This window comes from Podarcis gaigeae, assembly GCF_964106915.1.
Source record: "Podarcis gaigeae genome assembly, chromosome: 10".
Classification (NCBI taxonomy): Eukaryota; Metazoa; Chordata; class Lepidosauria; order Squamata; family Lacertidae; genus Podarcis; species Podarcis gaigeae.
Window position 1 is genome coordinate 66,459,015 of NC_139686.1, and position 22,382 is coordinate 66,481,396.

Genomic DNA, 22,382 nt, shown 5'->3' on the forward strand with positions numbered 1-22,382 from the left:
CCAAAAAAACCCTTGAAAATCTGGAACACTCACTTCCAGGTTTCGATCGTTTGGGATCTGAAACGTACAAGTACCAAGGCATTCAACAACCAAGGTATGACTGTATATCCTAAACTCCTCTTAATGCTCCTCACTTGTAACATTCAGGTGGTTTTTTTTGTAATATCCATCCATACAGCAGCAAAGGAAGTTAAAATCCTCCATCTTAATTCTGAGTATTGGTTTAAGGCACTAAATGCTTTTGTTTCAGCCTTGGAAAAAATACCTTAAAACAGGAATGGGGAACTTGTAACCATGCACTAAGCTTCCATAAGCCCCAACCACATGTCCAATGATCAGGGATGAAAGCAGTTGTAACCCTGGATGGTGACAAGGGTTTATTCTAATGAAGAGAATATTGCAGGTAGGGAAATGTTTTTAAGGAAGAGGCATGAATACTGAGGATCGTAAGCGGGGAGTGGGCTGTTGTCTTAAGTCCTGCTGGCGGACTTCCTGTAGGAATATGGTTGGCCACTATGAGAAAAGGATGCTGTTCCAGATGGGCTTTTGGCCCCGATCGAGCTGCTCTTCTTAAGCTCTTAATACTTGCGAGGAACAGCATCAGATGGCCCACACTTAAGCCAAGACTGCCTGTATGGATCACACCACAGATATTCAAATCCCTACAAAGTTAGTTCCAGGTTCTGTACTGATAAATACGACAGATTCAGGAACTGCTTTAAGAAAGAGTACAGCAGCATCAGCCTCTCTGCTCAGTGGCACAATTTGGCAATTTTAGACTATGGCTTCAACAGTCCTATTGTGGTAATGTGCCCTATTTTGATAGTAATGTGTTTTCTTCTTTGGCGATCACTCGTAGCTGAGCAAGACTGCCTTCCATGAACACAGCTTTAACAGTGAGTCCGTAAGTGACTGTGGAGACCAATTCTGGATCCACACGTCCTTCCACAGTGGTGACATAGGTTTCCAGATGGGAGTTGATCACGGTGAGGATTTGCTTGCGGTACCTCCAAATTTGGGAGAGATGTGTACAGTTATTAACCAAATGAAAAACAACAAAGCCAGTGGACCTGATGGGATACTTGCCGAAGTCTTCGAAGTGGATGGAACTGAACTGATACAACAACTTCACAAGCTCATCTGGTAATGCGTACCACTTGCTTCAAAGTGTGGTAAGCCAGTCATGGTTCATTTGGAGGCCCCTGTCCTTGTTTCCCTGAGGGCGGCCTCCACTTCTGCCCAAAGTCCTTATCTGACAGTGCTACTAGCTCCACCACACCCCCAAGGGTTACTTCAAGAACTGCGTTAACTAAGGGGGAAGGAGAAGGCCACAATGCCCACACCATTCGCACCTAGCAAGACCAATAACTTGAGAGAATGCTGTCATTTTATTGTTTTGCTTTTTGTATCTTTTACTCTCTCTCTCTTTTAGTCTTTTAAATTGTGCACCGCCTGGCGTACATTGCCAGAAGGGCAATATGCAAAAATACAGTGAACAATAAACTTTTACTTCTTGATTATAAAATAATCACAATACCCAAACATTCTTCCACGTTTGTAATAAAATTGTGACAGCTTCCGTTTCCAAATTAAATCAGAGTTAGACTCCAGGGCATTTTAACACTGGTTCGACCAAACAGAAAAATTGAAATAAACATTTGTTTCGGGCTAAAACTGTTTCAATGTCCTAACTTTTTTTTTCATGAAACATCTTTAGTTGCCATTCTACAAATGATGCCATCCAGCAGCGTGCCTATTTTTTCTTCCTGTGGGGTTAGCTTGTACAACTGCAAAGAAAATGGAATAGTCACTTTCCGGAGGAGCAAAATATTGTCCAGTTTTATAGGTAAGTTGAAAAAATGGGCACAGAAATCCTATGGCAGGCAGAAGGGAGAATCCAAAGCATAGCTACTATAATTTCCAATGCCCTGCTAGAGCAAATAATAAAATCTTAAGAGTTGTAAAATTGGAAGGGACCATGAGGATCATCTAGTCCAATCCCCTGCAATGCAGGAATCAAAGATGGGGAGGAGACAGCTAGAGCGGAAATAAGTATGGCAGCTCCAAGACTGTCATATTTTTTCACACACTTCTTAGGGGAATGGGGTGACTTTTGATTCTATGAATCCAAAATCTCCCTTGATTCAGCCCCAACTTGCTGCTTCTCTCTCTCTCTCTGTCCCCCCCAGCGCCAACAGGGGAGGAGGGATGGCTTCAGAGGTCTCCATGGCTGAATTGAGAAGATCTCCAGGGGTGGACCTCTTTTTCTACTTCTGGACCTCCCTCTACACCCACAAAAAATGGCAACACCAATGGCTGCTGGGATGTCCTCTTTAGGGACCGTGGGACTGCACCCTAATATACTTTGTAGTCAAAACTCTCAATACAGAGTGGGGAAAATGTAAGACACAAAAGAAGATTAAGAAAATGTAGGGGTATGCTTGCATTGCTAAGGATACTTAAGGGTAAAGGTAAAGGACCCCTGATAGTTAAGTCCAGTCGCAGACGACTCTGGGGTTGCGGAACTGATTTCGCTTTACAGGCCGAGGGAGCTGCCGTTTGTCTGCTTCCTTCAGACTGTGTTCCAGGGTCATGACTAAGCCGCTTCTGGCACAACAGAACACCGAAACCAGAGCAGCGTACCTTCCCGCCAGAGCAGTACCTATTTATCTACTTGCACTTTGGGGGCATGCTTTCGAACTGCTAGGTTGGCAGGAGCTGGAACCGAGCAATGGGAGCTCACCCCATTGCGGGGATTCGAATCGTTGACCTTCTGATCGGCAAACCCAAGAAGCTCAGTGGTTTAGATCACAGCGCCATCTGCATCCCATGCTTAGCTGGGGGGAAATCCCACTGGATTTAGAGAGCTAAATAAATGTGTTTAAGATATGTCCATCTATCTCAGAAATGAACACCCTGTGGCACAGTACAAATTGAATTTCAACTCCCATTTGCCACAGTCCTTTTAGTTGGGGCTGTGGGAATCTGGAGAGTCACAGATCATCCCACCCCCTGTATTAAAAGTATTAAAAGTAATTGCAAAATTACAATTGCAAATTGTAATTACGAAGCAAAAAAAATGCTATATTTTGCCTTATCTCAACCCTTAACCCGGGACAACCTTGTACAAACCTTTTTAACTTTCTGTAGGTCTGTTATTTTGGGGAGATCTGCTAAGGGGACTTGCTGGCCTTCCACTTGACGTATTACGTCGTCCAGATTCACGGTTTTCTCTTGGTCTTCAACCAGAACAACAAGTACGGCAGTGTCACTGTCTGAAATGCCAAACTTTCTGAAGGCATCTGAAATCTAAAACACAGAATTGTGTGCTCTTATGTACGTCAGTCACATCCTAGCAACCCAGAGCCTCTCACAAAACATATTTTCCCATTTATTTGGTTCCAAAGCTCTGAAAAGATTAAATTAGTTGTTAAGTGAAATGTTAACTATCTCACAAGATAAATACTTACAACAAATGTGGGCATATTTTATCATAGGCAGTTTAATATTCATTCATGTGTTTTCAAGTCACTATATGAGGGACATGCAGAGGATTTTAATGTCAGATTTAAAGAATGATAAGCTGTGTCAAAGCAAGGGATGGGCATGAGTGGTATAAACTTCCTGTACGGTTATGGGACTTCTAAGACCCTTAGTTGACACATTCTATGTAGGGATCCTTGTGGGGTAAATACAGTGGTACCTCGCAAGACGAATGCCTCGTAAGACGAAAAACGCGCAAGACGAAAGTGTTTTTCGTTTTTTGCTTCGCAAGACGATTTTCCCTATGGGCTTGCTTCGCAAGACGAAAACGTCTTGCGAGTTTGTTTCCTTTTTCTTACAACCATTAATAACCCAGAGAATCCGTGCTCCGCAAGACGAAACAACTTGCAGAACGAATTAATTTCGTCTTGCGAGGCACCACTGTACTGTACATGATAGCCTCTGGTTGGTTTTTGTTCTTTCTAATATTACTGCAGGAAGAGTCTGGAGGAAGCCCAGGACACATTGCATGTGTGGGCTGTAGAGCAGACTTGCACAACTTGTAAGCAATCAAACAAAATACTATCAACCAGAAACTCAATTCTCCAGTGTTTTTGCTACCCACCCAGATCTGTAGGAACAAGAAAGGGAGCCAACAAGGCAAAATACATGGCTGGGTTATGTTTTCCTGGGATGATAGGGGTTTCACAAAGTGTCCAGGCCTGTACAGGAAAGCCTGCCTTCTTATAGGTCAGACCTCTGTGAGGATTCTCAAGCCAAAAGAAAAGCCAGAGAACCAAGAACACTGTTTCCTACAGTGCTTATTTACCAGGGTAGGGGCAGATTATAGTGGACAATCAGAGGCAATTCCTGAATGGGAACGAAAAAAAAATAGTATCTCGTAAAATGAGTATCCAGATTACATATTTTATGAACTCAGTACAAGGGCAGCAGTTGTGAAGCCTAAGATTGAATGCTTTGTTAAGACCTTGTTTCAGTCTTGCACAGACGAGGGTGGCTTAATAAAGGCTATGTGTGCAGGCAAACTGATGGTCAGGAAATATTTTGTGTGGTGAATAATATACATAACACCTTTCGATTAGCAGCCTTCTTCGATGACAAGCAAATCTTATTTCACTGTTACAGTCAGGAGGTTCTGCTCAAATTCTTCCCTATGAGGCCAGAATACTGGACTAAATGTGCCTTTTGGCTTGATCTAGCAGGGCTCTTATTGTGCTATTATTGCAAAAAGAGAAGAAAAAAAAAGAATTCAGAGCATGCTGTAAGCAGCCATCTTACATTATTGTTCGGGGAAAGGTTGAATATTATTTCAGCGTTAAGAGTTCTTGTCTTCATTTTATTGATCTTGTAGAGATGTACAGCTTTATTCGTTGCCACGAGTAACTGAAATGGATCAACAATCTGCCAAAAAAATACAGAATAAAGTTTGGTTTCCATGGGTAGGCCTCAAAATAGACCCACTGCTTTCCTTAGTTCAACAAGGAAAAATATACTTTAGAAGTGGCCAGTTATGTCATCAATTAAATGTTGAAACAAGGAGCGGGGGGGGGGGGGCAATTCCACACATTGTAAACAACTTTGGTCTATCAATAAAACCATGTTTGAGGTCTAAACATACAGTAGTAACAGTACAAGTAGATATTTAAATGAAAATTAAATTCACACATCACATTTCTACCTGGGGAAACCGGAATCCTATCAATACAGCTCTCACTATCTTGCAAAGAACCAGAAAAAAAGCCTTTTGCAGAGAGTATAGCAGTATAATGAGAAGAATATTGAGAAGAAACAAAGAAGAAAAAATCATGAGAAAATGTGGATAAACATTTTAAAATCCTGAGGAAAGTGAAAACTTTTCTAAAGCTCTTCTCTCACCCAGATGTGAAATTTCTATTTTGCAGTTTTTTAAAAAAATGAGAAATTGATTTAGCATATTCAAAATGGTTTAATATGAGGACAAATAAACCAAAGTCCAAATAAGAAGCAAAAATACAGCCAGTAGGGCAGTGCTTCTCAAACAGTGGTTTTGGGCCACTTTCAGGCAGCCATCAGCATCAAAACATATCTAGTATTTCCTCATTTGTCTGCCCTACTCACTAGCCATGTCAGCACAGCAGTTCCCTGCAAAGACATCTGGGAGACAGAGGGAGCCATAGAGATCAAACACGGTCGGCTTGAACCAAGGATGGGTAGAGAACGAACACACCCATTAAAGTCCCCATTCATTTTACTCTGTGTTCAGCAAAACACAATGTTTCTTGGATGCAGGAAAGTTGCTACAGAAAGGGCAGAGCGCCCCGGTAAATGTTCCATCCATTCTCTCATACAACCTTTCACAAGTTTCCTGAAAAATCTGTACCTTTGTCCAACTGGGCACAGTTAACAGTCTCGCTGACCTGCTCCTACCTGAATAGCAATCTATTGCCTTCTCCTTCAAATCTAATACAGCTCCTGAAACTCAGAATTTCACACAGGCAGGAGTGAAATAGCTCTGTGAGTTTAGCAAACCTTATGTTACCACAGTAATGAATACACACAAAAATTATTTGCTCACCATGGCAGGATTAATTAATGCTCCATCAATAGCTCCTTCCATTGCTTTTTTTCTTAGCGTGGCAGCATTTTTCACATCATTAAACAGGATAAGAGTAACAAGGCAGTCAGGAAACAGTTCCAGTCGATGTGTTAAACACTGCATCTTGCAACACAGCAGTATGCTGCTTCTGAATCAGTCAAACCTGGAACATTTATAAAAAGTGACCAACGGGTATTGTTGATACTTTTGTGTTTGCTCTTTGCCTAGTAGTTTTACTTATTAAGCTACTTATTAAGGCTACAGTCCATAGAGTTTTACTTATTAAGGCTACAGTCCATAGAGACATTTCAAAAGTTGTCAAGTCTGCACAAGATTAGTATGAACTTGGCCTAGTGACTGTGTTCCATGTCAGCAGCTGGAAAAACCGAACTACTTTGAAAAGTTTATGCTCTAAATTTATTCTGATTCAAGCAGTCTGATCTTGTTAAGTACACAGGGTTTATGCGGCCTGCCATTCTTCAACAAAGACACAGTGCAAAAATGCAAGACGTGCATCAGCTTTGGGAATATCGCTCATACTAATTTTTATAGTTATATTGAGCTTTTCTGATTTAAACAACAATGTAAGACTCGTACCCTCTCATTGTGCAGAAGTACAATACATACATGACTTTCACGGCCAAACCAGCATTTAAAAATACGTTGCATTTCAGTGTTTATACATTTTGGCTCAGCCAGTCATTATCTGGAGTTGTCGTTGACCCCTTCTCTGGAAAACCCTGCAGATGCTGGATTCCAACAGCCATACTGTGTTTTTGCAAAAGGCAGCCTGAGTTGTTATCACTGCTTTTTTTATTTTCCAAACCCTACACAAAGTGACAGCAGATCTATCCCCCGAGTTCTCTGCAATGTGCTGGGACTTTTGTGCTGGACAGAGTCTGTTCACAGAGTGAACTGGTGCGTAGTGTTTCTTTAAAAAATATATCTACAAAATTCCGTAGAAATGTTATTGCTTAGAATAAGAGACATTCATTACGGAAAAAGAGTTCAGGAGTGATGTGTCAAATGAAATATGCTCTTCCTGCCCTCTGTCTCTCTGTTTCTGTCTCTCTCTCTCTCTCTCTCTCTCTCTCTCACACACACACACACACATCCCATTTGCAAGCTTAAAAAAATGTTTCCAAATGTGTTCTTGAACTTTTCACTTGACAAAGGGATGATTCTGATGCAATCTTTGCTATTAATGGGCGATCTTTGCTGTCAATGGGGTCACTTTTTAAATAAATTCCATAAATGAATACCTTTAGCACTGGTGATCCAATTAATTTTTCCGAGATGATCCTGTGAGTAGGATCAGTGAGTCACAGTTGGTCCTGTGCAGAAGCAGATAAGCAAAAACAACAAAATAAGATCTTAATATTCAATTATCTTCCTTCTACGTATGTGTGCACATCCAAGGGGTGGGGCAGGAGGGTCTTTTGGCCTGTGGCCTCAAATTTAGACCCTTGTTTATATTCTGGCATTTAACAATTTCTGCAACTCACCCCCCCCCCCCTTGCACATCAGATAAAAATGCATGGAACCTCAAGATTCAGGGACAGACTACCTCTGAATAAAGTGACTGGCTGGCTGACGACAGGAAAAGGATGTTCGCTCTCAAACCTCCTTAGGGATGTCCTAAGGAAAAGCGGGGTATTCAGAGTTCAAACTGAAAAGTGTGATGGCTTCTGTAAATCCCTTGAAAATAGGAACCTTTGGGAGTGCTATAGGAATTCTAAGATCTCAAATATAGAATAAATGTTGATGATTGCACAAGGTAAACACACATACATAAGTATACAAACCACATGTCTAAAATAGTACAGGAGAGCAATCCAAAAGCCATCTTGGCTCTCCTAAAGACTGCAAATATTTCCTCTGCTTCCTTAATCCCCCTTGCCTGAGAACAGGTAATCAGATAGTCATCAAGGGAAGTTCCTGAAAGGATTCCTCTCCTCTATCTATGAACCTCCTTTTTATTAATTGTCATTGTTTGCCCAGATTGAGGGATGCCTGACAGGCCTCCTGATGGTCTTATAAAATGCTAATGTTTTTGTGTAAACTGGAACTATGTAAAACTTGTCAAATCCTGACAAGTGGGTGGGATGTAATTTCTGACTGTTTGTAGAGGGGATGTCCTTCTCCAGCCAAAATGCAAACCCTGAAAAGAGACGTTTTGGGTCTCTTTCGCCTCCTTGCTAGATTCACCTTGGTTTCCACTAGATCCTGCCTCTATCCATTCATCTCTGACCGATCCTGGATTTAGGGGTACTGGGGAGTTGGGCAACAAAAGCCAACCACCCCTATTTTTGCCTATATCAGGAGGGGCTGCAATCTGCACACAGGGAGCTCACGTGTGACAAGTCCCAGCAAAGGAAAAATGGACACAAAAACTTTTGGAATATGCAGAAATGGGGTGAAACTTACTGGAACAATAAGAAATCGAGAGAACATTTAAAAAAAATATAAAAGAATGGAAATGGTTTACTGAATATTTACAGATTATTAATACTGTAATAATAATTTTTATTATTTATACCCCATCCATCTGACTGGGTAACAGATAAAAACATTTGCCAGGATTATTGTAATAACCTGCCATTTCATAAGAGTATATATTTAAAGAAGATGAATAAATGAGCACATTGAGTTAATTTGCAATAGGCAGAAAATATTGAAAGTAAAGTTATGGAGCTGCAGAAAGAGGGGGAAGGAAGTCCAAGTTTTGAAATGTCAAAAGGACTGTAAAATGAGTGAAATGTATAAAGCTGGTGAAATGCATAAACTTGAAAGTATAAATATTTTTTTTAAAAAAGAAAGAAATGTTTGTAAAATGAGTGAAAGGTATAAAAATGGGGAAAATGCGTAAACTTGAAAAGTATTTTTTTTAAATATTATTTTTTCAAAGCTCACACGCGACACGGAAGCCGTTGCACAAAGTGTGGCAATAACACACACACACACACACGCTTTTCAAGGCGAGCTTGGGAAAAAAAGGGAGCTATTCGCCAAGCGCCCGGCCTGGCTCTCGGAGGAGGGGCGGAGAGGGTCCCCGGCAGCCCCTTCCCCTCAAGGCTCCGCTTGAAGCAGCGGCTTCCCCCGCCTGAGAGGACAACGCCGAGCCGGGGGTTGGGCGACCGCGCGAGGCAGCAGCGTCTCAGGCTTACCGGGCTCGCCTTGTCCTGAGGCGGCGGGCGGGCGGGCCTCGCGTTTCTTGCCCGGTTCCCTTCCCGACCGCCGGCGCCAGCAATGGAGCGCTCCGAGGCCTACTACTTCTCGGCGGCGCTCAGCTGCGCCTTCCTCGCCTCCTGCCTGCTCTTCTCGGCGCTCAACCGACAGCAGCGCTCGCCCTACATGGACGAGGCCTTCCACGTCCCTCAGGCGCACGCCTACTGCGAGGGGCGCTTCCAGCAGGTAGGTAGGCCGGGCGGGAAGCCGCTCGGGCTGAGGGGATAACCAAGTCCGCCTCTGTTTGCCACGGCCGCCTTCCTCGCCCTCTTTTATCCCAGGCGACTAGAAGGGGTTTGTTCAGGGGTGGCTAGGTCTAGGGGGGACTCGCCGGGCCGCAGCTGGACTACAACTCCCATCATCCCTCGGCGTGGCTCTTGATGGCGGGGGTTGATGGGAGATGGAGTCCGACACGAGCCCCCCCCCCTTTCACCTGCTCTTAATTCGCCCGCCTTGAGTCAAAGCAGAGGGGTAGTTTGTCGGATCTTGTAGGTTTTACACCTCACGCACGTACCTTTCCAGTTATGATTTGCAGGGCATCTGTCAAGGGGTGCAGGGAAGCCTATGCTAAATAATTATTATTATTATTATTATTATTATTTCATTATTTATGCCCCGCCCATCTGGCTAGGTTTCCCCAGCCACTCTGGGCGGCTTACAGCACTTAAAAAAATTGTCAAGCATTAGATACTAAAACATTCCCGATACAGGGTTGCTTTTAATGTTTAATAGGTTGTATTTTAGTGTTTTGTTGGAAGCCACCCAGAGTGGCTGGGGAAACCCAGCCAGATGGGCAGGGTATAAATTATTATTATTATTATTATCATTATCATTATTATTACTACTCAAGCCCTGCAAATCTGAATTTGGCCATCAGGGTTTAGAACTAGGGTTGCCACTTTTGTTCTGGCAAAATACAGGGCGGGGTGGGGCAGTTGGGTGATTATCAGTGCTTTTCCCCCTTTAAAATGTTTAGGGATACTCTCATTTTCCTACTCATATTGAAATATTGCCCCTTAATGAGGCCAAACTTAGATTCACAAAATGTTTAGGGGTATGCATCCCCCCAGAAAAAATCACTGGTGATGATGATGATTTTCCTCCCCCAAGTGACTTCAAAGCAATCCATTGCCATCTATTGCAGCCTTTTAGGGTGGCCCGTCTGGAATTTGTCGCATGCACACACATACACATGAGTTTGTAGATCTGTCCGTGCTTAAATGCACAGCTTTTCAAACATGTGCCTTGGGAGAGGATCTCTAACTTGGCAAAGAGAGGGGAAGACCTGAAATGCAGGACAAAACTGTTACCGATACAGGAAGTAAAAATTTACCTTGAAATATGGGGCAATCCTGTACTATACAAGACAGATGGCGAAGGACAACTTCTGATATACAGCTATAAGAATTAAATCATGTGTGTAAAAGAGCTGCTTTCAGTCTGCAAAGCTCTTCATGTGTTTCACTTTCCCAACGGGACCGCAAGGTCTTGATGGTGCCCAGTTGTGTCCCATAATTCTGATTTTTAAGGTAAGCGCTGGGGCTCAAAGTGCCCCCAAACTGTACCCTTTGATACGGAAAGCCCACCCCCAATTCCAACCCTAATTGATGAGGAATTGTACAATGCAATCTGCTCACTTTCAGAGACTCTTCCCTTTATAAAAATCAATTTACATGTTTCTCGTCAGAGTCCTGGCATGGGAAACAGATTCTGGAGCAGCATCGGTGCTGCAATTGCAGTTCCTTAGAAACTCCATTTCCCCCCTTTATTTGTGCAGCCCAAGGGATTACAGTCCTAATCTTTCTAAATCCTTCCCTGTTCACTTTACTCTCCCCCTCAACTGTCCTCAGTAAGTCTGCAGCAGCAATCTGTGCGCATCATACATGAACATTGAAGCAGAGCGCATTAACAACACAATTCTATACATGGGTATTCAGAAGTAAATCCCATTGAGTTTGATTGGGCTTACTCCAAAGTAAGTGATACAGGATTGTTGTATGAGGCAAAATTCCTGCCTACAGTTATTTCAAAGACCCACAATTTATACATAGGCTCCACCTACAAGCCTTCCTTCAGAAATAATAGCATAATTTCAGTGGCAGCTTACTTATAAAAAGTACTTAAAAACGGTATGTACTTTCACTAAATGGAATATGAAACATCACTCAGATCTTGCTTCACATCCAGTGACTATTACCACGCAATTTACCACTTTCCTGATATAAGTAGCAATGGGTAATAAATAGAATAATCGTTAGACTGCACAAGTTCTTCTCACCAAAACAGAATGTTTAGTTGCATCTGGCTAGTTCTGATGAAACCTTGAGCTAGGTTAAGAACTTTGGGAACTTGAAAGAAAATAATTCACTTTATCCAGGGACAGTCTACATATATATTGGCCCATTCCTACCTGTTATGATCAATGGTGATCAGTTGATCAGCACTGAGAGGGAACCCTGCTTGCAAAAGAACAATGAGGACCTCATCTTATGCAGCCAGTTGCTAGCTGCACCTATACCTGCATCATACGTGACATCATATAGATGATGCCGGCTGTGGGGCAGAGTGGCAGCTTGTGGGAACTGGCCTTAAGTGTCAAATTCGGACCTGTGCCAGCCTAGTTAGGCCAGCTGGCTGGAAGTTCCCCATTGCTGCCCAAATAGCTTTTATGCAGGGATTAGCACATATAACTTTTCTAGCCTGTTGCAACTGTTTGGCAGTAAGCATGCAGTGATGCCGATTTCGGCTTTACATAGACTTAGCAGTTGGGATAGTCAGAAAGGGACAATTTTTTTTAATATGTCAGGGAAAAACCCACCAGATTCTTGGCTAGCGGTTCAGAATGAGCTATCAGAGACATTTCAGAGATGAAACCCAGTTGACTATATGAGACAGCTAAGAGGATGCAAGGGCCAGTTCATCTATAACACTAGATCATGATTTGGAAACAAGCCCTAATTTGTAATTTCCCAGCTTGTACCCAACGCTGTTTGGCATTAAGGGTTAGCCGACTCATATAGTCGAATATTGACATATCAAATTGTATAGCATACAGTGGTACCTCGAGTTACATATTCTTCAGGTTACAGACACTTCAGGTTACAGACACTTCAGACTCCGCTAACCCAGAAATAGTACCTCGAGTTAAGTACTTTCCTTCAGTATGAGAACAGAAATCGTGCTCTGGCGGCGTGGCGGCAGCGGGAGGCCCCATTAGCTAAAGTGGTGCTTCAGGTTAAGAACAGTTTCAGGTTAAGAACGGACCTCCGGAACGAATTAAGTACTTAACCCGAGGTACCACTGAACAAGAATCAGTTAAATGGAATTCAGTTAAGATGGAACTTTGTCTTCTGTTTAAACAAAAATTCTAAAACATGACTTCGGCAGACTGCGTCCTTAGCAAAAAAAAAAAAAGTGACACAAATGACGTGCATTTCATTTTTGAAACTGCCAATGTAATGTGAATCAGGGATTTTCATCTCTCTCCCAAGATGATTTAATTTCCCATATACCTGGAACACTAATTTCTGCACAGGGAGATGTACAAATCTCTGTTAATAATAATAATAATAATAATAATAATAATAATAATAATAATATACATGGGAATAACAGAAAGAGGAAGCAGGAGTTTAATTGAATTCATTAATTTTGCATTCTGTTTTTCTAATTATAAAAACACATTTCTGAGCTTTTTAATTTTATTGTCTTTCTGTTCTCTCTTTTTGCAGTGGGACCCCATGATTACTACACTTCCTGGTTTATATTTGGTGTCAGTTGGAATTGTGAAACCTGCAGCGTGGCTCTTTGGGTGGTCTGGAAGCATAGTCTGCTCTACAGGAATGCTCAGATTCATTAATCTTCTGTTCAGCATTGGGAACTTCTATTTACTATATTTGCTTTTTTGCAGGATGCACCATAAAAAGGTACAGTGCAAATGTATCACACTTAAAAGAGTGTCATTCCTATACACAGTAGCACCATTAATGTGTCAGAGGCTTGGCAAAACTCTAAACTCTTCCATTATGATGTAGCTGCATTTCATTCTGTTTCTGCAATAACATTTGGATCTTAGACTATGTTGCCTTCCTGTTTTTTCTAAAAGCAAGTACTTTTAGAAGCTTTTTGCGCACGTGGCAAGCAAAGATTTATGCATGTGCTTAATATTACACCTGTGACTACAAGTCACATTGGTCTTTCATAGGCTTGTAATGCAGTCATCAGGACTTTTTAAGGATTTTGCGATGGTTTACACTATGTTATGTTCAGGATCTTAGCAATATTCATTTTGGGTGCAATCCTATACAAGTCTACTCAGAAGTAAGAGCCATGTAGTCCCAGGTAAGTGTTTATGGGAATCCAGTCTTACTCTTGATGGGTCATTTGGTCAGAAATGTGGTTTTTACTAGGGTTGCAGTGCTTGGTAGATTAATTGGTTAGGATTAACCAGTTAAAAAATAATAGTAAGCAAAAAAGTTATCCCCTTCCATTAATCAGGCAATGTATTTTTTAAAAGAAAAAATATGGTTCTAAATTTTAAACTCACTGAAGTCAGTGGGATTAAGCACAATGTTAGATTTAGGCCATTATTTTAAAAATACAAATGCTTATATAAACTGCAAATTACAAACACCCTCTTAGAACAGGGATTCTTTGTGCCTGTGAGAGAAAAGGAAATCCTTTTTTTTTTTTAAGAGAATGCCTAATGTTACATATGTGAGACCTCTGGGTATAGGACAGTATATAAATTCAAAGGAGGAGGAGGAGTGGTGCATCACTTAAAAACAAAAAAGCATGCTTCTTGCTTCAGAAGTATTGTTTTTATCAATGCATGATTTTAATCAGAACATTAATCAAGTGAAATGCACTTGATTAAAGATGATTTAACTTATTTAATCAGTTGGCAGTTCTGTTTTTAGCAGTTGAAATCCTGGAAGTTAACCTTAAAACAAAATGGTTTGCGACAAATGATTTGAGATGCCTGTCCAATTCGGTGGTGCTTGCGCAAACGAAGTTTCCAGTGGTTGTCCATTTTGTTACTAATTCATAATGGAAGCAACAGTCCTAATTCTTCTTTTTCGTCGCCCTTTCTAGGCTGCCTCTGGATTCCAGAGAATTCTGTCAACCTTGACGCTCGCAGCATTTCCAACTCTTTATTTTTTTACATTCCTTTATTATACCGATACAGGCTCAACCTTCTTCACTCTCTTTGCTTATTTAATGTGCCTTTACGGCAATCACAAAACGTCGGCCCTGCTTGGGTTCTGCGGCTTCATGTTTCGTCAGACCAACATTGTATGGACTGTGTTCTGCGGAGGAAGTGTCGTTGCACAAAAACTAAGCGAGGCCTGGAAGGCAGAGCTGTCGAAAAGCAAAGAGCAGAAGAACTCGCCTGCAAAGGGATCCTTTTCAGAACTCCTCAGACTCTTCAGGTTTCTCCAGGCCTACCTCATGTCACTTAAAAACCTAACCACTCTCTTGCTCTTGACATGGCCATACATCACAATGGTGCTGGTTTTCTTCACTTTTGTGGTCCTCAATGACGGCATTGTTGTTGGCGACAGGAGCAGCCATGAAGCCTGTCTGCATTTCCCCCAGCTTTTCTATTTCCTTTCTTTTACTCTCGTTTTTTCCTTTCCTCACCTAGTAACCCCTGGCAAAATGGTCAATTTTCTCCGTTCCGTCCAGAAGCATTTTTTGCGATACAGCATCCTCACCACCGTCTCTCTATTCCTCGTCTGGAAGTTTACGTTTGCTCACAAATACTTGCTTGCAGACAACAGGCATTACACATTTTACATATGGAGAAAGATCTTTCAAAGACACGAACTGGTGAAGTACATATTAGTTCCAGTCTATATATTTGCTGGCTGGAGTTTCACAGATGCACTGAAATCAAAATCTGTTTTCTGGAATTTGGTATATTTTTTATGTTTGTTTGTTGTTACAGTTCCCCAGAAGCTATTAGAGTTCCGTTACTTCATTTTGCCATATATCATATACAGGCTGAATATTCCTGTGCCATCGCTTTCTAAACTTTTCCTGGAATTGGCTTTTTATATTTTGGTGAACGTGGTGACTTTTCATATCTTTTTGAACAAACCTTTCCAATGGCCGAACAGCGAGGAAATCCAAAGGTTTATGTGGTAATTTGGGACATATGGGATGACTCAATTCTAGGACTTTTCCTGTAGCAAATAAGAGACTGCAGGCTTTGAAACTCTTACCAAGGAAAAAAGAAACATTCTGGATGTTTGTAACTGGCAGTGAATGTGAAATCTGATGCACTGTTTTTGCAGATATTGAAAAGCCATTTTTATACAGTTAAAATCCTGGGAATTAATAAATATAAGATCAGGGAAATTAAACCACAAAAAACTAATGTGAATAAATTTGTTTACATCATGCTTGCTATGTTGCAGGGGCTATAAATCTGGGATGTTTTCAATATATCTGTGTGTGTTCCTAGCTGTATGCAACGAAAAGATGGAAAACAGTGGCGTAGCTTAGGTCCAATAGGTTAATTTTTGATATGATTCGTTTACTGCAATGCAGCTCATAAACGTAGTTTTTGCTTGGTAAGGATGCCTTGTTCCTGCACTAGTGCTATCAAGAATTCAGATTTTACTACTTGGAAAGCATGTCTTCTCCAAAATGGGTTGAGTCTCACATATCAATATGTTGAAGCTCATTTGCAGGAACTGTTCACCATGGAGAAATTTACGCGTGAAAGTTAGTGGGTGACAATTACCTTTACTGCAACCCAAATGAACTTGAAAATGGGGCCTCAGGAATAAAATGGCAAGAATAAAGAACACTGAAATCTACTGTGTGCTCGAGGACCACAGTTGATTTACACATCATGCAATTAACCTAATCTGCATGTCACTTAACATGCTGGATGCCAGGCTACAGCAGGTTAGCACATTTAACACATTCCGTATCTTTAAGAAGTTCTGATGAAAGCAATGAAGTTTAAAGTATAGCTGAGTATTTAAGGCTGTGTTCCTATGCACACTTTCCTAAGTAAGCCCCACTGAACACTGGGTCTTCCTTCTGAGCATGCATAGGATTATGCTACTAGGTTTTAAGTCTAATAACTTATCAGAAAGTTCCATTGAACCCAGTAGAGTTGTGGGTTTTTTTTTTAGCATAAACACCCTTAAGACTTGAGTGGTTCAACCTTCCTTGTCTCAATGCCTTGCCCAACTTTTGCACCCTTTGCATTGATTCTGCAATGTTTTGAGAATTTTGTATCCATTGAGGATGAACAGGCAAGAATTTCCAAGGGCTGCCTCCATTTGTTCGCTTTCAGTGTATGCCAGCTCTCAAAACGTTGTAGAATTATCTTCCTTATTGTTTCTGTGCTTGCTTTTGCTGTTATTTTGTAATTATGGCAGCTGGAAATGTATGGTTTCTTTTAAAAAGTAAAATCACAGGTTCCCCATCTCTCGCCTAAGATAGAGCAGGGTATATACATTTGCCAGTCCATTCTGATGGCGTTCTTGTTATCTTCTGGTCAAATGGGCTCTGAGTAGTTCTTATGTGAAATAACAGGATGAAATTTAGCAATGAAAGAGTTTGAACTTCAAACCATTTCCAGGCAAATGCCATTAGATATCTAAATAATAAATAATACTAAAAATATTTCAAAAAATCTGATTAACTTTAGTGGCTGATGTCCAGAGTACAGGGCTTCAGAATACAACATGAATTTTCCTTATTGGTTTAACAGGAACATCTTACGCTATGCAGGATGTGAACATTTTAAATTGAAACACAGGCCAAAAAGAATAAATTACTTAGCTTACTGGTTTAATAAAAATAAGATGCAGCTGAAGTTTCCTAATCAAGGTTCTTGGAGAAATAAACAAAGCAATAATGAGCTGTTTGTTATTGCTTTCAGCTAGCATTAATGGTTAATAGCACTAATCTGCTTTTTGAGATGGGTCTTGTGGGTTTGATTGGAGTCTTTTGAAAATGCAGTTCAGAAACTCAAAAGGCAATAGTACAAAGATAACTGGTATTGTTCATGGCTTCTATTAATTGTAAATGAAATCCACAGGGCTTCTGAAATGATGCGCACAACTTACAAAAGATTTCAAAACGAGAATCTTCCTTATTATCACGGACCTTTTAAATTTACTGTTCTTCAGCGTGCCAGTATAACTGCCACTTGTGGTTAATACAAAGTTTTGATTCCTACTTCTTTATTCCCATTCCAGCCACCACTAGGAATAGGCACTGTTGGCACAGAGCATCTCTCCGTGCTGCAGAAATACAACGCCGAACTTGCAGCTTCGAGTGCTAGGGAAATCTCTTTCAATAGTTGCGTGTAGAGTAACTTTCACATATTGACTTCAGTTTCCTTCATTTTGGAGGAGTTTACACCTCTGGGAAAGACTCATAGCTCAGTGGAAAAGTGCATATTATACATGCAGGTTTCAGGTTCACTTTCTTACACCTCTAGTTACTGGTAAGTATCCTTTTGGAGCAGTGTTGGGAAGAGGTTCCAGAAGATAACCTTTGAGAGCTGTTGCCATTCAGAATAGTCCCTTTGGGACACTTTCTTTGGACTTTAAAAGCAGGCTATAAATCTAGGTTAGGTTAATAAGTAAGCTAAAACAGTTCTCTGTGTTAACTAGCTTTTTTGAAAGCAGAAATCCAGGAGGTGAATGAGTCCCTATGTATTATCTGCGTTCTAGAAAGAACTGCACCTGATTTTTTTCTACCTGACATGTTGAAGACACACACAGAAGCTGTGGATAATAAGGCATGGCTGAAGTACCTTATGCTTACTATGATTTTGCAGCAAACTTCTCTATAACTTTACATAAGTTTTATATCAGAAAATGCAATTGGAAAGACTTATAGCATACAATAATGTCTTAAGAAATCTATTTCAGGCTACAGTTTTTTGTCCTAAACCAAGCTGCAAATTGGCATAAATCTCTCATCTCTCAAAACATGCAACCTGGGCAGAGTTTCTTAACCGAAGGTTGTGTCACACCAGTCCCTTTGTGGCAAATTCTTCCCCTGCTGCACTGTGACAGTATTGCACTGCGAAATGTGGACATGAATGACTATGTAAGAGGTATTGTGCACTTTTGGTAGCAAGGCTTGCCATTTTTGTGTCATGCAATTACCCTGCAGCACAACGTGCGGGAAATTCAACCCAAAAGTAATCATAGACTTTGTCCCACACGGGGATCAAACCTGCAACCTTGGTGTTACCAGAACCATAATCTAACCAGAGCTAGGACTATCTGCATAACCCCTAGTTGAGAAATCCCCAGGATCAATTTAATTGTTTTGCCCTGTTTTGCAAAACAGGGAGACATATTTATTCAGAAGTTATCATTTTATTCAGTGTTTAGCATGAGAAGAGTGAGCAGTGTTTCTAAGGGCTGGACTTGTGGCTATTTTCAGAGGAATAACTGAATTTTTATACCTTTTCCCTAACCCTTTAACAAATGAAGTACTTGTTAATTAGAGATGCCCCCTCTTCCAGATGTTTATTGTCAGTGGTTTTAAATAGATTAAGGATACGCATTCCATAAAAAACCCAACATAACTCTAAATTCTTTAAACAGCAAGGAAGAAATACTGGTTAACTAAATTCACAAGGTGGCACTGTTGAGCTGTCTTTCCTATTCATCTGTCTAGCAGGGTTTTATTAATCTTTTTAGAAATTTTATGTCACTTCTAGAGTTATTGAGGTTAAAACATTCGAAGACCATCATGTTCTGTGATTCCCCCCCCCCCCCAGTAATTTGTGTTTATCTTAGTCTAACGGTGTGTTTCAAAAATCAGCTTTTCTTAATGCATTGTGAATATTTTTTTTAATAGTATTTGTAGACTGCAGTGTTTAAGGCAGTAGAAATCCTGTTGAATTTATAGAAAATTCCTGTACTTTATACTTAGGATAATCATTCTTTCGCTATGACAGGATTCATCTAGTTCTGTTACGGAAAGGAAGAGCACCGTATTGTTCAACTAGAGCAGAAGGCCTCTCTCTAAAATATTAATTATTTTTTAACGGTGGAGTAAGTTGGGCTTAAAAAAGATGTATCCTCAGAGGGCTTGGAGCCATCTGCTAGTTTGACTTTGTGTGTTAAATGTCACCTACATTCTGCTGAGGCGTGCAGAACCAAGGAGGTCTGCTTCCCAGAATATGTACATCTGTCACATTTCCTTAATTCTCGACAACCACAACCACCTTTTCTTTCTCTAGATAGTTTCCTTTTGCCAACATATCACATAGCAGTAGGTTCCCAGTATGTGAAGTGGAAAAGTTATCATTGGGACGATCGCAGAATGGAAAGGTTAGGTGCAGGTCAGTCTTATCTATAGATAGTCAACTTGGTTTTGCAGTCAACTAACTCCCACCTTGGGAGGGATGCGGGTGGCGCTGTGGGTTAAACCACAGAGCCTAGGATTTGCCGATCAGAAGGTCAGCGGTTCAAATCCCCGTGACAGGGTGAGCTCCTGTTGCACGGTCCCTGCTCCTGCCAACCTAGCAGTTCGAAAGCACGTCAAAGTGCAAGTAGATAAATAGGTACCGCTCCAGCGGGAAGGTAAACGGCGTTTCCATGCGCTGCTCTGGTTCGCCAGAAGCGGCTTAGTCATGCTGGCCACATGACCCAGAAGCTGTACGCCGGCTCCCTTGGCCAAAAAGCGAGATGAGTGCCGCAACCCCAGAGTCGGCCATGACTGGACCTAATGGTCAGGGGTCCCTTTACCTTTACTAACTCCCACCTACTGGCATTTAGGCTTGGTAAAGCAGACGATAAATTTCTGCAACCCGTTCTAGACAATACCGAGCTACGTGGACCAATGTCCTGGGAGCTTCCTATGTCAAAAAATGCAAAGATAAGAAAACAGTCCTGGGATTATGGGCCAGGACTTTGTGTACTCGCCTCTTGCTTTTCTGTCTTGGAAGAGAAGGCGAATATGTTTCTCTCTGCTGGGCACAAGAGGAAACAAAAAAAGTAAAATAGTGGGTTTGGAGAGATGCTATGAATTGTGCCTGCAGACTGTGAATAGTGATATGACCAGGTCAACAAAGTTTGCACTAAGTATGAACCCATTTTACCTATGGGTATGCCTGATCCCTAACCACTAAAGGCCAAAGTGGCTGAACAAACTGACCATAAGGTTTCTTTTCCGCAGAAATGTTTGGAACAAGTTCTACAGAACGTTATAGAATGGCTATAACGTTATGTGGAGCTACCATGCGATGAAAGGAATATTTCAAAGTGAGGGAATCTGACCCAACTTCTCTATTGTGTGCCGAGAAAGAAATAGTTGTGGTCTTAATGGCTTGTTGTACATTAACCTTCAGTATAGAGAGTCCTGTGTGTCTTGGCTGCTGCGTTTATTTCAGTGGAGAGGGCAGCTCTGTGTGTGCAAAGGGGTGTATTGTGAAAGGGGACGCCCTTGTATATTTATTGCTGTGACTGTACTGCGTACACAATCACTGGTTTAAGATGCTGCTTTTTTGGATAGTTTAGGATGCCATATAAATTGCAAGGCAAGCCACTGGAGATGTCCCTTTATAGAAAAAAAGTGGCTCTGGGACTAGGTAGCTGGTCTCAATTATGAGAATGATCTAAATACACAATATATGAAACATGAAGGAATCACTTTCATGTTAAAGATGCCAAATCAAGACTGCTGTTGTTTGTGAGTATATAAAATAAAGCAACTGCCTCTTCATTTTCAGGAAAATTGTTGTTTTTTTAAAATTGTAACCTTGTGTCCTTTTGTTACATTATACGTGTGCTTTCCCTTAATAATTTTGGAACACCCGCATTATTGTGGGTGCGATGTTATAATAAAGAATTTCACTAAGGTGGCTTTGGCTTGTAGTGAGCATCTTTCATTTACATGCTATTTGATTACTAAATTAATGTAGTATCATTCTTCGGCATTGTATGCACCATATGTCTGAATCGAATGGATAGCGGAATATTAACAGTTTTACAGTTCATATTTCTACATCTGTCACCTTCATTGTTTTCACTGATTAGGTGGCTTTTGCTCTCTCTAAACCTGCAGCTTTCCTGATTTTGTCTTTGATTAGCTGTCATATTTAATTGGTGGAATCTATGAAATGCTTAACACTGCCTTGTCCTTGTATCCCCTTACAGCTTTCAACTGTGATATGTTATTACTTTCGACAGACCATTTTTTATGTTGCTGGCCTGTGACTGAGTGAAGGTTTGGGTAAGCAATCTGGTTATTTGGCCATAAAGTTTGGCCAGTGTTAGGAAACACTGTAAGCAGATGTCCCACTTATCATCAAGCCTTCACTTTCTCATCCAGCATTCCCCATTCCTATTTTGTTGCCTATATTTCTTTTTTAATCTCACAATTATTTCTGGGCATATTTCTAGTGCCACATGGAGGATATGTCCTGAAACCAGGGTTGGGTGAATCAATCAGTTTTGGTTTCTCTTGGTTTCTCATTTTTCCAACCATAAGTTCTGTTCCCATTTCCACACCAGTTTGTGAATTGTTTTTAAAGTCCTCATGGAAATTCTTTAAACCCATCAGCTGATTTCTCCTCAGAAGATTTTCCCTAACGGAGTCATTTTTGAAAAGCGATTTCCCCCAGTATACAGTGGTGCCTCACAAGACGAAATTAATTCGTTCCGCGGGTTGTTTCGTCTTGTGATTTTTTTCGTCTTGCGAAGCACGGATCCTGTGCTGAATTTCTTCCTCAGTCGCTCAGGCTCCCCCCTCGCTTTCAACTGGCCACCATGACCGTCAAGTTGCGCTCGGGCTTCTACGTGGGCAAAAAGTCCGCTGCGCTGCTGGCGCTGCTCTTGGCTGCGCTGCTGGTGCTGGCTATCCTGTACAGGCACTGCACGCAGGATTTGGAAGGGGGAGGCGACGAGGCGGCGGCGGTGGCGCCCACAAATGAGGCTCCCGCCAGCGCCGACCCATCCACGCGGCCGCCCGGTGCCTGGGACATAAGAAAAAGGAAACAAACTCGCAAGACGTTTTCGTCTTGCGAAGCAAGCCCATAGGGAAAATCGTCTTGCGAAGCAACACAAAAAATGAAAAACCC

The 22,382-nt window shown here is 41.3% G+C and overlaps 2 protein-coding genes across 4 annotated transcripts; one reads left to right on the plus strand and one right to left on the minus strand.

Annotated features, from left to right (window-relative positions):
• Positions 1–1,365: 1,365 nt before the first annotated feature.
• Positions 1,366–9,386, minus strand: TPRKB (TP53RK binding protein). 2 transcript variants are annotated; one of them, XM_083701682.1, is made up of 6 exons: positions 9,247–9,386; positions 7,342–7,413; positions 6,059–6,242; positions 4,783–4,905; positions 3,133–3,309; positions 1,366–1,787 (listed from the first exon to the last, which is right to left on the minus strand). In XM_083701682.1, exons 3-6 carry the CDS (start codon positions 6,200–6,202, stop codon positions 1,701–1,703), a joined length of 531 nt encoding a protein of 176 aa, XP_083557808.1. In that variant the 5' UTR covers positions 6,203–6,242; positions 7,342–7,413; positions 9,247–9,386; the 3' UTR covers positions 1,366–1,700. The 2 variants fall into 2 exon arrangements, with proteins under 2 accessions (XP_083557808.1, XP_083557809.1); XM_083701683.1 differs by lacking the exon at positions 9,247–9,386 and adding an exon at positions 7,647–8,994.
• On the plus strand, positions 9,329–21,164 carry ALG10 (ALG10 alpha-1,2-glucosyltransferase; the record flags this gene model as incomplete). Of its 2 annotated transcripts, none has more annotated exons than XM_083701570.1 (3): positions 9,329–9,493; positions 13,039–13,233; positions 14,402–21,164. In XM_083701570.1, 3 exons carry the CDS (start codon positions 9,329–9,331, stop codon positions 15,455–15,457), a joined length of 1,416 nt encoding a protein of 471 aa, XP_083557696.1. In that variant the 3' UTR covers positions 15,458–21,164. The 2 variants fall into 2 exon arrangements, with proteins under 2 accessions (XP_083557696.1, XP_083557697.1); XM_083701571.1 differs by lacking the exon at positions 9,329–9,493 and adding an exon at positions 12,667–12,762.
• Between the last annotated feature and the right edge of the window lie 1,218 nt (positions 21,165–22,382).